The sequence below is a fragment of the Charadrius vociferus genome, unplaced genomic scaffold, assembly GCF_000708025.1.
Source record: "Charadrius vociferus isolate BGI_N301 unplaced genomic scaffold, ASM70802v2 scaffold178, whole genome shotgun sequence".
In the NCBI taxonomy this organism is placed as follows: Eukaryota; Metazoa; Chordata; class Aves; order Charadriiformes; family Charadriidae; genus Charadrius; species Charadrius vociferus.
Genome location: NW_009649717.1, coordinates 3,374,666 through 3,392,785, shown reverse-complemented (window position 1 = coordinate 3,392,785; position 18,120 = coordinate 3,374,666). Strand labels below are relative to the sequence as shown.

The window sequence follows — 18,120 nt, the reverse complement described above, 5'->3', positions numbered from 1 at the left end:
ATATTTTAAAAGGACAGCCCCAGCTTTAGACAAACACGCTAAGGTAAGCATGTGCAAAGGAAAGATCTTTCTTGGATCAACATATATCACTATCTTGGAAGTTATGGCCTAAATGCTCATCATTCCACCAATGTTAGTTAATTTATTCTGTGATAAGGTTGTAAATGAGCAGCTAGTGGGCTTCTCTTAGGTTCTAGAGATAGTTATTCACCTTTGTTTCTTTTGTGATGCATACAAAAAGGCAGGAGAGGCGTCAGTGTAAGGGGCTGAACTGGGGCTTTCCTAAAAAATACTGAATTAAATTATTGGCATTTGATAGGATAGAAGGAGAAACCTGCTTATCTGTTGTGTTTGAATTCTGTAGTTGAATAGATGCAAAGGTAGGTGACTTGTTATTTCACCACAGTGCATTTTGTAACCCTGTGATACAGTTTGGCTGATTTCTTGTAAAGCAGTGGAGGGAGCAGTTTTTATTGTATTGTCAATCCCTGCCTGCCGCAATTTGCATCTCCATTTCACAAATGTTATTAAAAAATAAATAAAATAAAAAAGCCTGACTTGCACCTCAAGCTTCAGTTTGGTTCCTTTTGTCAAATATCAAAATAAAGCAGTCATTTCATCGTGAAGCAGAAAGTCTGCATAAATAAGTCACTAATTTGAGCAAATGTCAGTTGGAGAAGTAAAGAAGAGAAGATTTTTGGCAGTCTGAAAACCACACCTACTTGGTTCTGTATCGTAATTTATTGGTGGGATGCCTTGTGAAAATGAGTTGACATATTGACAAGTTTCCTTATTGGCAGCATCTTATTATGTAACATATTATTATTTATCATGGTTTTTCTTTCTTATCCCCTGTATTATATCTGTTGAGTAAATGCTTATCAATTAAAAGGAAATGGGTGGAGTTAGGGCGGGACAAGAGGTAGATATTACATCGTCACTGAGAGTGTGTGTGGTGTCAGGCTTCAGAGGGCAGCAGCCGTCTCCTAGAGATAGCTTTGGCTCTTAGAATGTGTAATTTTTATTTGCCTCTGTCTCTTGAAGCTTGCTGGATTCTCCACTACAGATGAGCATATATTCTCAAAAAGGCAGCAGGTTGGCATTTTGAAGGAGCAAGCATGGAAGAAAATAGAGAGGGCCATGGCCTTGCAGAAGGCAAGATTTTGTCTATCATCTGGATGATTTTGTTTGTGGTGTTAGTTTTGTTGCCTTCAACGTTTAGAGTATCATTGGGGATTTCTCATTTCTATGTGAAAATTGTAATAAAAATATTAGAGGTAAGTTGAGAATTGGGGTAAAAAGGTATATGTTTATTACAGGATGTGTTTAACAAAAAAATAAAAGCCTGTACATTTGATGTAGATGCCATAAAAGTCAGCAGAAAGAATGCCATTAACTTGGATGTGTTGTTTGCAGCTTTAACTTCTATGATAGTTCTTTTGAATGGTGTCTTAAATGACATCTAGTTATGTGCTGGGTTATAATCTGGTACTGGTTTGAGGTTTTCTTGAGTTAGAGATTCCATGATATATTGCTTCTAGTTCAAGCTGGTTAGAATACTTCATACTATGCTCATGACAATTCAAACATAAATAAAAAGTTGTGTTAGTTTATGGGATTTGGTCGGTAACAAGAACATGTATTTTAGATGTACGTAAGTTTCAATGGTTTTATTTGGATTATTTGAATTACGTGGTATTAATGAGTACTGTTCTAGGTAAGAATACTGACTCTGTGTGTTTGCTTCTTCCAGTTATAAATCTGGGGGACCCAGCAGTCACAAGTATGAGACTCAAGGAATTCATGCAACCTTCTAAAAGTGTAATTTTTCTAGGCATGAACAGGTCATGGCTAAGATCCTGATTCCGCTGATATCAGTAAAAGTTTTCTGGGGCTTTTAATAAGCCAGAATTGCATTTAATTTTTCAAGTCTGACTTTTCATATCCATCAGTGGCCAAAAGTAGGTGCTGTGAATTCATCATATTGAACAGCGAAGCACTTCAGTTTTCCAGTAGATTAATCGTTTTTCTGCATAAACCTGCTTTTCATGAATATACTTTCTACTTGTGGCAGAAAACGTATTATTAGTATTGTTACTATTACTATTATTAAGCTGCTAGAGCCATCTATTTGTTCAACAGAACATGTCTGTAACAATGTGATACAATTAATATCATGACCATCTTACCTTGCCAGTCCTGTCTTATTTCTGTCTTGGAATTCTTCTTTCTCTCTCTCAGGCAGATACAGCCTTTTATGTCTAGTTCCCCATTGCCGTAGCACCTAGTAACAGGACAAGCACAGCTCTGTGTACTGCAGTTCAGGCTGGCTTGTTTTGTTCTTTAGTTGAAAGTTGTTCCCTAACTGTCCTGTGGGCAAAAAAAGGAGTTTTCTCTGTTTTCATCGCATGATTAATTGCAGCTGTTTTCTTTGAAGTGTTGTTCAAATGCTTCTCATCGTGCCAAAAGTGTAACTAAGAGCTACCTTGGCAGAAAATTGGAGGGAGAGAGGATGGAGGGAATGTTAGGTCCCCTTTGCTCACTTGGCTCTTTGGAAGTAAGAGTAGTACTGGGAAATGTTGGGTTAAAGCTTGTGCATGCAATTGTTGAGCCTCTTCTGGGAGTCCTGGGGTTCATTCACCAGAATATGGCTGAAATTGCTGCTTCGGATACAGTTAGCTTTAAAGCAGGCTTATATGTGCTCTCTGTTCAAGAAATGAACAACTTGACATTGATAGCCTAGTGAAGTGTCAACTTGTTTCTAGCTGTGACATTATCTACCTGAGATCTTGCTAACAGGGTAATGCACAAGGACTGTCCTTGGTTCCTGTTGTTAGCCTGAATGGTGACATAGCATGCCTTGCCTGATAGCTATGCTGAAAATGCTGAGAGCAGATGCTTAGTCATGTATTGGCACACTACTGACTATATTGCAGGGTTGCTCTTGGAAGTACCAAACAACTGGTTGATGTTTCACCAAAAATCCAACCTCGAGCACTATGACTGTGTTCTCCATTGTGCTGCATTTGATTTAGTCTGTTATGTAGACCAGCAAAATTAATAGAAAACTTCTCACCTAAGAACACTTTATATTTGCTTCTTACAGCTGTAAATGACTATGCAAATTGGGAGGCAGAAGGAAAACGTGTTTTATTTTCCTCTGCGTTTTGTCAATTTGAGGAAAAAAAGAAAAAAATATCTTTCGACTTTAAAGTCCTGGATTTTAGTCTCTATTCTTTTAAAGTTGTGTTTTGAAAGAAAGTGTATCTGTAACCCTTACTGAATTTGCTGGGAGCTCTAGGTGTTTTAGGATAAAACCCAAGTTTGCATATCTATTACTACGCAATAAGTAATGGTGGCATATGATGAGATAAGTAATTTTGATTTCCTGACTTCACTGAAGTGTTTTAGCAGTATGAACAGAGACCGGAACAAATGGGCAAGGTGTAGTCCATGTATGGAAAGAATTCATACCCTTTGCTGCTTCTCCATCAAGGAGTCTGGATACTTGTTTTTTAGAAACAAAACAAGCTTCTTTATAAAAGCAAGATTCAAGGTTTGAAAATTTGGGGGGTGATTGTTTTTGTTTGTGGTTGGGTTTTGTTTGTTTGTTTTGGGTTGGTTTTTTTGAGGACATATGGATAATATAATAGTAAAAGATCTCCAAGACAGTCATTTCTCAATTGCATAACTGTTAGCCCATAATTACTATTCTTACTATTATTTTATCTGTAAAATATTTCTGGAAATTATAAAGATGAATTTGGCTTGGTTTCCGATAGGGTTATTCTTTCCTGTATGCTTATAAGCTTTTATTTGTGAAATAATGTGTTTTCTCTAAGCTTTGTATTTGCTTGTCTGTAATAGGGTTTGGTGGAAATCACGATATTAGTAAAGCTGGGCTAGGGACATTATTCCAGGTCTTTAGTGTTGCATTTGCTAGAATGAAATCTACACCATGCTTTCGTAGTCCTGTGGGAAGTCAAATAAACGTGTTAAACAGCTGTAGGTCCATTTGCCAAGAATCTTCTGGAATTTTAGGAGATCTGAGCTTCTATATGAAATTGGAGTATTGTTGTTTCTTGAGAAATACTCATGTGTAGGAAAGACAACAGCCAGCTAATAATTACGGATATTCTTTGAATTGATTGCTCGCTTGTACACTGAGGTAGCTAATATGCTGTAAACTCCCACTGGAGTATGGGCAGATGTTGCTGACCCTTAAGCTACTGGAAGCAGCTCACTGCTGTGCTTTCAAATACATGGTTATCCTGAGCTAGCCACTGCATAAAAAAAACCAAAGAAAGGATACTTGTGCTTTTATGCCAAACAAATGTTTGGGACCCTTCTCAAACTATTTCATCTGCCTTCACTAGAGCAGGCAGCTGATTTATGAGTGCTTTTCACTGTCCAATTGTGGACAATTGCTGCTTGTACATCCTTTCAGACCTGCTGTATAATATGCAGATCATTCGATCTGGGTTCTTATTTGAGACGTGAAAGGGGAAATGAGGCCAGAGGATGAAAAGGTCGTAAGTGCTTGATCTTAGAAGGTGATATTAGCTTGTGCTAAAAACCTACTGACCTTCTCTTTGTAATTATATCGTAAGGCTTTATATGCAGTAATTGCCCCAAGGCCTTTGTCACACATGAAAACGAAGCCAGGAAAAGGACTGAAAGAAGCCAGTGTAATGAGTGATTAGAAAAAGCTTTCATGAGAACAAGAGAGAAGAGGTAGAAAAATATGGGAATATAGAGGAAGATGGGAAAAAGTGAATTATTACACAGTACAAAAAAATAGAGTACTGAACAACACACCGTACTGTACTTAAAAGGAAAAAGGGAGGACAAACCACAAGAAGCAAGATTTGAAAAAAAAATAACATTCCATACTGCATTGTTTTTCATGTCATGTGCAGTGAAGAAAGTAATTAACCTAATGAAGTATTAGGCACCCTTATTTTGTTCAGAATTTAATTATAGGAATCCTCAAACAAATGGGCCATTGGAGTTAAGCTGTCAAGTCTTCAGTATTCCAGCTGGGATCACCTGCTGGATGTTTGGACTCCTTGTGTCCTTAGCACTTCAGAAATGGGAGGGAAGAAAGCACAGCACCTGAGGTCTCATTTGGTCAGCAAACTTAGGAATGAAGTTGCTCCATTTAACACTTAAATTCTGTGTTAGTTGCAACATCTGTGTTTTTGTAAGCTATTTAAAACATCCTTTCATTACTGTTTTGCAACAGAGACCAGCATGACAGCTCTGTCTCAATACTGTGCAAAACAAAGGTGATCACAAAGCCTTATTTCATATTTTAAAAACAAATTAAATGTACAGATGCCACTGAATGCAGAATAACATAGAAACTACTCTGTCGGGTCGGTCCAGTGTTTGACCCAGACAGATAGCTTGGCTTTGGCAGGCATCACCTCAATTGCTTGATGAAAAGCCTAGGAGCTGGGTGATTGTACGGCTGTGTTGCCAGGAATACACTCCTGGCTGCTTGTTGCTTCAGCCTCCCCTGCCGATTCATGAGTTAGGAGAGTTTTGTGTCCCATGATGACTTTCATCGGTGTTTTTATGTAACTACTCCCATTTCAGATGATCTCTGGCAATATGTCCTGGACAGTGAACTCCACAACTTAACTGTGTTTTGTGGAAATATATTACCTTTTTCTTGCTCATACACTCTGCCCAGCACTTTCATACGATGCTCCCCAGTTCTTGTATTAGAAGAGAAGGTGGATAACTGTTCCTTATGCACCTGCTCTGTGCCAGTCCAGACTTCATAGACCTTGTTTTTACACCATCTCAGCCAGCTCTTCTCCAAGCTAACAAGCCCTGTATAACCCTTCACCTGTTGAAAGCTCTTCTTCATCTGCCTTGTGCTCTGCCTTTGTAGCCTTGACTGACTATTTAATTACAGGCTGGCACTTTTGTCCCACTGTTTCTCAGTGCTATGAGGCAGGACTTTATGCTTTACTAGTAAACTTTATAGATTTTTATTGCTTTGACTTGTCTTGTTTGAATTAGTTGATATATTTTTGTGAGTCAGCTTGGTCAGTGATTATCACACTTCTTCTACCTGGGATTCAAAAGCCAGCCTCCTTCAGGTATTCTAAATCCTTCAGGACAGTATGAGCAAGCCCATTTCTGGCAGTGCTTGCCAATTGGCGGCTGCCTGTTCATGTAGGACAACTGTGATGGGCAAGATAAGGGTGATGGACAGGTAAACAGGGAGACAGGAAAGCAGAGAGTAAGGCAAAGGGCTTTATTTGCCCAGCTAGATGATTTTTTAATTTTTTTTTTCTCCTGCAACTATCCTAAAGGATATTGGGGAAGGGTTGGGGACCAGCAGTACATTATAAAGAGGTTAAGTTTGCCATGTGTCTGCCTTTACTCTCCTTTGCAACACTCTTGTTCCTGTACCATATATTCATTCATTTCTCAGTGTGTGGGCTGCTGTTTTCAAGACATCCCCTGGCTCCCCAGTTCTGAATGTGTTGCAAAAGATTGAGTCAGATGATGTATAAGGTTACCTTTCCCAGGGAATAATTGGAAAGTATAGACAAGGTGAAGGTCTGGGTTTTTGCTGTATTTTTTTATGGTGTTATAACAGATGGTTTGCATGGAGTTTAAACTATCACATCACTGCCTAGTCTGCTTTCTCTCTTTTCTTTTAAGATGGCTGGTAAAAAAAAAATAAAATCAGTTAAGGGTGACCAAAATACCCTAATTCTGCTGTGATAAAGTGTCCCTTTATTGTCACTGACTTAAACTTCAATACCTACAGACGGGGCTGGTAGTGAGCATGCAAAACTGAAGGATACCCAAAAGCTAGTCAATGTTGTTGGCACATGCAATACATTGTAACGTGGTGAAGACTGCGATCAAGCTTCATGGTGACTTAAATGGCTGCGCATGCCAGTAAGAGGGAAATAAACTGCTTAGCAAGAGTTTATCATGAAGCAGAAGGATGTATCCTTATCTGTTGTAGGTGGGAAGCCTTAATAGCAGGTGAAGACAAATTGAGTGGGTCATCGATTCCTTAATAATGAGCAGAACCTACACACAAGCACCCTGTGTCCTTTGTTAGGGCAGATATCTTGACGTAAATACAGGAAGATCCAGTACTCACAAGAGCTTTATGTCTATATGTGTATGATGAAAACATTCAAAACTATGAAAACTTCAAAAATCAGGCATATTGATGTATTTGATTTTGCTAATGGAGGACTTTTATGCTGCTCTGCACAGGGAGGAGAAACTTGTTTCGCTCACAAAGGTAAAGACAAGGAATGGTGAAAACTCATTACCAAAACTACTACTTCAGAAATACTATGAATATGAAATGGTTCCTCCTCTGTTTTCTGTTAACAGAAATTGCATGAATGCCCTAAAACTGTGGTAATCTCTTTTATTCTTTAAAATCCATTTTTAGATCTATTTTTCCAGCATGTCTCTAATGTCAATGATAGTATTTTGTATCATTCTGTTGCCTGAAGCTAACTGCAGAAGAAAGAGAGTTTTGGACCCAGGGACCTCATAGAGTTTCTTATGAAGTCCAGTAATTTGTGGGGCCCATGAAAAAAACAACTGCCTGTGTCCTGAAAAGAAGTTTGAGCCAAACAATTTTTTCCTGAAAATGGCAAAAGGTAATCCATGTAACAAATGAAACAGGAGGCATGCAGGACAGCCTTCAGGCTGAATTTGAAAAATGAAAATCTAAGACCTGGCTTCAATAGGAGAGGCTTAGACAACTCACCTCAGGTAATTACAAAATGCCTGGAAATAATGAAATGAAAACCATCAACATCTACTTTTCTTGTTTTGGGAACAGTGGGCCGCCCTGCAGATTGAGGAGGGAGTAAAAAAGCAGAAGGCGCTGGCACTTGAAAATTTAATCTCCACTGGTAAGATCTCTGAATGAAGGTGACACAGCATTCTTCGTCTTGTAAAAAGGCAACTATTTTAATATCTTACCTAGAAAACAGAAAACAGAAATATAAATTGCATCTGATGCTAAGGAAGAAAGCTGGAATAACCGAAATTGAGTTTGATGGGCAAATAACTGCTGAAGTTACAAACCTATAAAAGGGACTGTAACTATGTTATAAATAAGATAATCTGTGAATGATTGAGTCTTCTGAATAAAAGGGGTTAGAGACTAGTGTGGGTATAGAAAGACATTGCTGATAAGCATTTGGGAAGTTGTCCCCGTTTTCATGAGTATTTTGTACTTTCTCTTTACAAGATTAGGAGGCATGAGTATTCTGTGCCCTTGAAATTGCTCTGTATGGGTTCTCTCTTGCATCTTGTAACTCCTAGCATGCAAAAACCTAGGGTCTGTCAAATAAAGGAACTACACCATCTCTCGGATCACAGTTAAAATTGGGACTCTTCTCTAGGCATGGGGATAATATCTGAGAGAGTAATTTTTATTTTGCCATCCCAACTATTTTTCCTTTCTTGTTTGACCAAAGGGGACTGGGTTAAGTTCTCATAATAATCCTTTTACTTGTAGTGCCTTTTTTAGTCATTAGTCACACAGACTGATTGGTTTGCCAGCTAATGAATTTCAGGTCTGATGATTTCACGGATCTTGAAGGCTTGACTGAAGTGCAGCTGGAGGAAAGTGTCGTGATTCTGATCAGGGAGTAGTATGCCGATTAAGATAAATTAAATGTATTTTGAATAATACATATTTAGTGTCATCCAATACCTGTCGTCCCCATCCCCCCCCCCAAAAAAAAAAAAAAAAGAAAAGGGAAAGAAACAAAACCACCTAAACAAAAGAGCTGAAAAGCTAAGTCTTAGCTGGTATGAATCAATACAATTTTAGTCATTGTAACCAGCCAGATAAGAATCTGCTCTTAGAGTGACCTCAGCAAACATCACTGAGATTAGCTGTGTGGCCATCCTATGAGACATAATTTTACAGGTATGCAACATGAATATCCTGCACAATGCTTTTGTGTTACACTATGTATATCTCAGGGGAAAATTCTAGACACTTTGAAGTTTCTCAATAGTGAAGTGACTCTTAAAAGAGAAGGGATGGGGGGAAGAGAGAAGAGTCTGAGAAAAAATATGAGAGGAAGGTGTTTGTTGCAGCTAGGAAAAAGTAAAACTAATCGACAGCAGCAAGAACAACAACTACACAAACGCTGCCTGAATTTGAGTCAAGGCACCAGGAAGGGTCTGCAATCAGTACACTGTTGACATTTCTAGGTGTGTGTACATATGTTGTTTGGTAAATCACAATGAAGTAGGTACTGTGCTTAAGGTTTTGTTTACAGCTTGCTCTGAATGCTTTTCTTCTTTCTTCAACAATTTCGTGGTGTTATATGGCATAGGATTAGAGAATTAACTTGTGGAACTAAATGGCAATACATAAATGAGGCGTAACCATGCAATTATGGTGCTTGGAATAGGAGGAGAGCTGTTTCTAACAAGCACACTTACTCTTTTTGGAATCCATGTTGTCCATTCCACTGTGTGGAAGAAAGACTCATTTCCTCATGCAGGGATCATCCAGAGAGAGGAAACCTCCATGGAAGAGGAGATTGCTGGCCAGCACCAAGGACGCTTCAACCTTGCTGATGTTATGTACTTCTCCAAGAAGGGGTGTGAGGCAGTTGCAGAAGACGAAGTCACCCGACGGTTCTCCTCTGAGGAGCTGGTGTCCTGGAATCTCCTCAGCAGAACCAATGCCAACTTGCACCACGTCAGCTGGCAACTGACTTTTGTGTGGGTCTTTGGGATTCTAATTCGGTATTGTGTCCTGATGCCTTTTCGGTGAGCCAGATGTAATTTGCTGGGATCTGTTTTTCATGTTACTTTTTTACAAAAGATGTGAAATAATATGCTATTGACTAGTATAGAAATGAGAACCTGGCATGACTTTGTTTTTCAAGATGCTATTGAAACTCAAATATTCCTAAAAGAAAAAAAAAAAGGTGCTGAAAATGTAAATTTCTTATGTTATGCGTGTTTTATTAGTGATTAATTTGTTTTTAAAATCAAGCAAAACTTTATAGAAATGATCTGGAGATCTTTTTGTTATATAAAGTAACAACTGTGTCAACTGAAAGGATGGGGCTCTACCTGTCTAAGAGACAGAGAGACTGTATGCTGAACACCTGGGATTTGAAGCAAAGCCAGTGATCAGGGCTGGATGGAAAAAAAAAAAAAAGAGAGATCCACTTGGAGTGTATTAAATTTTCAGACTTTTAAAATTTTCTTTTAAGCAAAGCCAGCCTTTACCATATTGACCAAACAGGTTACAAATATTCCTGTGTTCTTGTAAAAAGCAGGAGCTTTTAAAATGTCTTACTTCTTTAATGGGAGGACAGTATATTTAAAACATAGCTGCAGTGCATAGAGGGATTTTATAGCAGTCACATAGCAGAGCACATATACCTGTGTAAACTTAGATATGCTACTTAAGAAGATAACTTCTATGTAGAAATGGCTTCAATATTGGTTCTGCTCAGCCATTAGTAACAAATGACATTTAATTTTCATTATTATATAGTAGCCTACTGCTTGGGGTGGAGATACATACTGGAATTTTTTGATCGGTTTTAAAAGGTGAAATGATGAGTCCCTTTTGGCACTAAGAAATCTCACTGTCCTCTTTGAACACAATGGCTTCTTTACCATGGGATAGCTGCAGATCAGGCCGTGGTGCTTTTTGGAAGACAGGCTGCAGGCAGCACAAGGTTTAGTACTCAGTGCAGGATTAATTGAGTGAAAACGTGCTCATATTATCCTGTTAGCCGTAACTGGTTAGATGCTATTAATCGGGGGAGGGCAGCATTAAGAAATGGATCAAAGGGTTAAAGAAAGTGTTTTCTTGCTTGCTTTTCCAGTTTTGCTTCTTAGCTTATAATTAAGATTATTTTATTTCGTAGTGTCTGCTTGGCTGTTTTCAGCATCCTCTTGCTGGTCTTGGCCACTACAGTAGTAGGACAGTTTCCAAATGGCAGGTAGGTGTTTGCTGAGGGTTCCTTCCATTTCTATTTTATTTCTTTAAGGATTTGAATTAGTGTGCTGGAATATAAATTTGCGTGTGTCTGAAGGATTAATGTGGGGTTACTTTTTCTCTACTGTAAACTCAGAAGCACTATAAGAGAGAGTATGGCAATGACATCTGAAAGTGGACATGCCGCGTAAGCCAGATAGATAGATACTACTGGAAGTGTGTCTTAAAGTGAAAAATAGAGTATGCTCTACTTGAGTCAGAATAAGGCAAGTAAATCATCGGTCCTGAGCAATTCCATATTAATACTGTGAGATTGTTACATGCTGTCAGTGCAGAAAACTCAAATGTGATTCACCAGCTAAATATTTTTATATAAATTAATGCTAATGAATAAGTCAATAGTAGTTGCTTCCAGAGAAAATCTATAAAACAAAACCCTGACTGTTATTTTTTCTGCTTTGAATCTGGAGGGTTTAGAGTAGATTATAGTAGAAGAATGGAACGAGAATATCTTTGATACCTGATAAGCCCCTCCTGCATGGTATTTTATGGTCTTAATATGATCTTTCTAATAACAACTATTGGGAATAATTTGGAGAGTTTACATTACATTGTTCTATGAGTGACTGTGTAGAACTGGAAATGTATGTATGGCTTCATTTCTTTTAGAGTTAAAGGCTGGCTGAGCAACCAGGTTCAGATGATATGTGCCACATTAGGTGTCCGATGTCTAAGTGGTCTTGTCCATTTCCACAACAGGTGAGTGATGCCACCCTGCTCTCGTTGGTTTGGTATTGATCTTGTACAGTACTCAATATCTCAAGTTGCAGAGTGCGATTCTTATTCCGCTACTGTACAGATACTGTAGTGGTGCAATTTGATCCAAGAAGCTGCTTGAATCATCTAGACTCTGTCAAGACGTTTGCATGCCCTGCTCTGTTTTCTGTTGTGTATTGGCAGGGTATGCGAAAGTGTAGTAGTACTGTGTTCTTGTTTAAATGTACACTTAGACATTTTTCTCAATGTTTGCCATGAATGTGTTATAATCACATGCAAGAACATTACCATAAAATGTTTAGCTGTTCTATTAGCTGATTTGTTTGGTAACTAATTCTTCACGCTCTCTCCTAAAGTAAGTTATGGATGGCATTTCAGTAAGTTTTTGTAGTATTTTGCCAGCTTAGTGGTGGAGCTTTATGTAATGGAGGCGTCTGAAATATTTTTTGTTTATGCTTTAGAAAACAAGCAAAATCATGCTCTAGTGTCTTTGCTTTTAGAATTTTAGTGCCCAAATATTCTCTGATCTATGCCTCTGAATGGTAATGTATGCAGCTAAAATGCCTACTCTGGTGAAGTCTCATATTCTCAGCTAAAAGGAAACTGGTTTTGGTGAAATGCCAAAATGACTGAAATGTGAAGGAGCTCTTGAAAGTATGAGGAAGGATGACTTATCTGCTGTAATGTACTGCCAGAAATTTTAATATATATCACAGTAATATTAGTATTTTAAAATGTTTTGTGTTCTTCCACTTCCTATGGATCTGCAGATAAGCTGTGTGCCTGAAATGCTTCTGTCACTGAAAGTCTCAGTTGTGGATGTATGTTCACTGGATGGATCACCTGATGGGGCCTGTAGTCTGGAGAATAAACATAAAGTAATTACTTTAATGGTTGTCATTGCAGGGAAAACAGACCGCAGAAAGGAGGCATCTGTGTAGCTAACCACACATCTCCATTAGATGTTCTAATCCTGGCTAGTGATGGGTGCTATTCCTTGGTATGAACAAGAGAGTCGGTAAATATTGGTAATGTTGACATGCCCATAAATGTAGTGTTGGATAGGAGGATAAACTTACTGGTAGAAAGAGTGGGATTTGATAGCATTCAAACTGCATTCAGGACTGCAAAATAATAAAAACAGGCAGATATGTGCACGCTTTTGACCGAGAGGATTGGTATCCTTTGTGAATGAGCTTAGAAACTGATGCATCTGTGTTCAAAATTTTATCATTTAAGAGTGTGTGGGTGTTTGCATAGTAACCAGTTTCTTTTGGGCTTGCAGGTTGGCCAGGCACATGGAGGGCTTATGGGACTTATTCAAAAATCTTGCATGCAAACCACTCAGCATGTTTTGTTCGAACGCTCAGAAATGAAAGACCGTCATCTGGTGAGGAAAAAGTAAGGTAGTGAGGTGTTTGCTTAATTGTCCCGTCAGCTCTAGTAATTGTGAGGTCCAAGCGTGAGTTGAGACTGTTCTTGCCTTGTCTCTCTCCTTGGTGGGAAGCTGTAGGTTGTCATCAGTGTAAGGTTTGAAACTGCTCCATTAATGAAGGTGCAGGGTGTAGTAATCATCTACTGAGCTTTTGATCATTTGTCCTGTAACCTCTAGGAATTTCCACATTGCTACAATCGCCCTGCCTGCCACAGGCAGAAGCCTGTTCATTCAGTTTTGAGGCCAATGATTCAGGATGCCAGGGCAGAAATCTGAGTTTTGTCAGCACATCTGCTTTCCCAGATCATGCCTTGCCCTGGTATGTTTTTCATCAGCTCTGAGCATTGAAGCTGGTTATATCTGCTGTGAGTACAGGATAAAGGGAGGCTTATTGTAGAGAAGGAGGGGTGGGGGGAAGAAAGACCAAGGTACCACCTAGCTGCTAGAAGCTGGAAGAGTATCCTGGAGAAGTGTCAGTATGTTTGCGTAATGCCTATACTACTCTCCAGGCCTGCAGTATTGATTCCTGGCAGAAACAGCATGTTGGACTTTAAGGACATGAACAGGATTGACTCAGTATGGCAGTTCTTATATTCTCAGGTGTTTACAGTGACTGTTCTTGTCATCCTAAATCTTCATGAAATAGGGTGCACTGCAGCTAACATCTATGACAGTTTGTCCTTAAAAATGGAGAAGGTCCCCCCATACCGGATCATTCTCTCCTTTTTTTGATATCTTGTGTTTTGGTTTTGTTCTTTAATGCAGACTGGAGAGGAACTGCATGTTCTTCAGTCATAGGAAAGACAGGTGTCTCACAAAACAACATGTTGTGTGTCAGCAATCTGCTAATACATTTGTTTTTAAGCGACACAGCATATGTAGTAAAATAGTGGCCTTTCTCTTAACTAGATGCAGAGAATCATTAGATACATAAAAAACTGCTGTTATGAACCTAGAAGGTGTGAAAACTTGAAATATGGAATATACTTCAGTCAAAACTTTGACTGTGTTCCTAGCTAGAACCTGTCAAAGATAAATGAGAGGAGGTTTTTACATGCTTCAGGGTCTCTGGTTTCATGTTAATTGGGTTAAAATGGTGAAATAAAACTGTATACAGTTTTGTAGAAGACCCACTTTTGCAATTAGCAAGAGAGAACCTCCGAGGTAAAGGCCTGAAACTAGCACAGATCCTGGCTGAGACTACTGACTGGCCCAGGGCAATTGTGCAAGGGCTTTTCTTGTCCTATGTAAGAGGGAACGGAGCTTTAGATTCTTGGCCAAATACAAATATGAAGTATACACTGAAATTTTATTTTCTCTCCACAGAATTAGAGAACACATTGCAGATAAGGCCAAATTACCCATTTTAATTTTCCCAGAAGGTAGGAAACAACTACATTGATTTTATTGCTCTTCTCACTTCTTGCCACTCAGTGCAGTTTATTATACCCAGTCTTTACAAATGAGGTGTTTGGTTTTAGTCTATAGAATTAATTAGCTCTTGTGAGATAGTAAAAGTCGGATTTTAGTATTTTACAACAGTCTGTTTGCTTTAGTGTATGGCACAATGGAAGAGAGAACAGGCTCTGGGATTATGTTTTGGAATTAAAGCTTACTTTCACCTTTAGCAACTTAGGTCTCCTTAAGACAGTTTAGAATTCATTTGCTGATACTTTTCTTAGAGTGGATTAAACTCTTTATCTGTGTTAATTCTGGCCAGGTACCTGCATAAACAACACATCAGTAATGATGTTTAAGAAGGGAAGCTTTGAGGTAGGAGGGACCATCCACCCGGTAGCAATCAAGGTAATGTATCTGCAGTTTTTCAAACGTGGAAGGATTATTTGTGTAAACCTTAAAGAAGGGTTTGTTTTGTGTGAATAAGGTACTGAATAAGCCCTGAGAAAATGGAATCTTTTCATGGTGTGCTATGTCTTGCAGTTCACTGCAATATGGAAAATGTTTCACTGGCTATCTTTAAAACTCGTTAGGAGCAACCTGAAAAGCACAGTTGCTATGCTGAATGTTCAGTTCTGCCTGCTCTTTCTGTCCTGCTCCTGGCTCTTGTGTGCTTTGGGGATAAAAGCACTTTTCTAGGTACTTCCAAGGCTTTCTGAGTAGCTTTAGCCAAGTCACCCTAGCTCTAGATATGTTAGTTACTTTTTCTGGAACTATATTGTTGCCTAATCTTACGGAAATTGTTAAAAGTGGTGTGAGTGTTTTCAAGGAAACCTTTAACCTTTGTAGTCAGCATATTGGTAGATGCGTAGATTTATCTTGTTATAGTTGAGATGTGTTTCAATGGGTCTGTCACAGTTTGGGGTCCTGCATTGCTTGTAAAGGTTAACTGTTATAAACTAGTAATAAATGTTGAAATATGAAGCTTTACTCTGAATTTACTGTTGTTTTTAGGAGGCGTGGTTAGATTTGCCTCTGATTTCACAAGTTGAAAAGTGACTTCATGGCCAAAAAAGGGGAGCTTACGTGATTTAAACTAAGGTAGCAGATCATGCCCTTTTGCTTATTCTTCCAGTATGACCCCCGCTTTGGAGATGCGTTCTGGAACAGCACAAAGTATTCCATGATGACCTATGTTTTTAATGTGATGACCAGCTGGGCTATTGTCTGTAATGTGTGGTACCTGCCACCAATGGTCAAAGAGGTATTTATGCTTCCATATGTTTTGATAATGCTCGTAAAATATTGTCTGGGAGAAAGTCTGCATTACTGCACATAGTGTGTTGGCATTATGTTTGTGAATCTTTATGGACAACTTAATCAACAAAGACCATAAAGCAGCACTGTAATCTTGAAATTAAGTGAGCACGGATTTATGTGGATTAGTTATCTTCAAATAAAAACTGCTCTTGCAGCTATTTAGACATTTCTGTACCATGCTCCCTCTTACTCCCAAACAGCTTGGTTGCAGCTGCCTTGCTTTCCTCTGCTCCCAGAGACTAGAAGAGATGTTAAAATGTGGTTTTATGCTGCAGGAGTCCTGCCCCTCAGCATGGCACAGACCTCCCTTTTTTACTCCACAAGTGATATGTAGATTCAGGCCTTCTCTTAACTCCATACTGGGGTGCTTCTGCCTTCTGTGTCCTCCCCGCCTCTACCTCCATCTGCACAGCTTCCTCCCACCTCCTTGTTTCTCAGCCCTGTGGAACATCCAGCTGATCCTTTGCCCAGTAGCTTTACCCCACCACTTGGCACCGCCTCTCAGCCCACTGCCCCTGGATACCGACCTGACGCTGACAAAGTGGTCAAGGCCTTTGCTCCAGCAATGCCCCAGTTTGGTACTGCCTACCCTGGTCTTTGCTCAGCCCTAGCCTTGACCAGAAAGCTGCTGTAATGTATGTATCTTCGATCCTCAGGTGTTCAGGCAAACAGATGCCTGTGAACTCAGAATAATTTGCTGATCCTGAATGCACCAGACCCCAACCCTGTTCAAGGCACGCCATCTCCTCCAAGGTGATCCTGTCAGGGTGTTCTCAGCTTCAGACTAGTAGTGAAGTACCAGGAGCAGACACATACCCTGCTCTGGCCAGACTGTGACCTCATGCTGTGTGTTGTTTGAGATTTGCCCCAGAAACCACAGAGCCTCCTACTTAGTTCTTTTTCAGCACCAAATGGTGGCAAACCAGGCAGCGTTCCCCAGGACCAGCTGGAGCTGCCCTGTAGGTCACATTTGGCTTGTGGGCCTGGCATAAACCCAAGTGCCTACTGTCTGACAAAAAGTATCTCTTCAAGACATGGAGAAACTGTTGAAGTTGCAAAGCAAATAATTCAAATACTTTTTCCAGGAAGAAGAAGACGCTGTTCACTTTGCCAACAGAGTCAAGGCTGTCATTGCTGCTCGGGGAGGAATGTCTGTGCTTCCTTGGTAAGAAGCAACAGCTTCAAGGTTGGGTTTAAAGCATATTTAGGTGTTCTATATTCTGAAACATTAGCCTGGAATCTTTTAAAACTTATTCCAGATTTGCTTTGCTTGGGCTGTAGTCCATCACCCTTACTGACTCCGAGTCAGAAAATATTATTTTATTCCTTGAACAGTTCCACTAGAATAAATAGACTAATATAGTATAAAAAGAGAAACGGAGCTGACTGGTGGATCTAGCCAGTACATAGTATTTGGTGAAGATAACTTATTGGCCTGTTAAATGCCAGATTAAAGGAAAGGCATTGTTTGTGTTGTGTGGTAAGTCTTGGCAGTACAGATCATTTAGCACTGTATTGCAAAAGCCAACATTTACAGTGAAAACTGCTTTGACTACCTAGTCTAAATATTGTAATGTTTTTTGGCCTTGACCCTGAAGTGAGGTCAAGGCTGTTTCTTTTCTGTATCTTTCAGGGACGGGGGACTGAAAAGGAAAAAGGTCAAAGAGTCTTTCAAGGAAGAGCAACAGAAAAAATATTGCCAGATAGTAATAGAAAATGGATCTGTGGGAAACGGAAGTGTTTCTTAAATTGTATTTATTTTATCTCATTTTCTCCATGACTTAATCTCCACCAGAAAATGGGCTATTTTTTATACTAAACCCGACATATTTTCCTTCTGTCCCTGTAAGATATTTTGCATATGACACTGCAGGGAAGCCATAAAGAGATGGTATTTTGTGTTAAATAAGAATATCATTTTATAAATAGGAAGATTTACAATATACTAGTAAAATTCTCTCTGTCACCGAGTGAGAAGAATATGCAATAAAATTGCTTAGGTTCATTAAAACACCATTTTTTTAAAATCTTTGCGTTACCCTGAAGGCTTAAATGGTAACTTCTTAACCCGTAATAAAATACCTCTGTACTCCCAGCCCCTATCGATGCCTTGGACTAGCAGTTTTCCTGTGAGCCACAGTTACTGTGTTGCTGTAGAGATAGATCTCCTAATGTCAGAAGACATTAAGCAGCTCACCAAATT

At 39.2% G+C, this 18,120-nt stretch overlaps 1 protein-coding gene across 1 annotated transcript; it reads left to right on the top strand.

The window, feature by feature from the left end:
* Positions 1–1,118: 1,118 nt before the first annotated feature.
* On the top strand, positions 1,119–17,831 carry LOC104291503 (glycerol-3-phosphate acyltransferase 3-like). The gene is made up of 12 exons (XM_009890742.1): positions 1,119–1,277; positions 7,841–7,913; positions 9,528–9,798; positions 10,917–10,991; positions 11,657–11,746; positions 12,671–12,764; positions 13,050–13,165; positions 14,526–14,581; positions 14,920–15,005; positions 15,733–15,861; positions 17,003–17,082; positions 17,551–17,831. Exons 1-12 carry the CDS (start codon positions 1,119–1,121, stop codon positions 17,663–17,665), a joined length of 1,344 nt encoding a protein of 447 aa, XP_009889044.1. The 3' UTR covers positions 17,666–17,831.
* Positions 17,832–18,120: the final 289 nt, after the last annotated feature.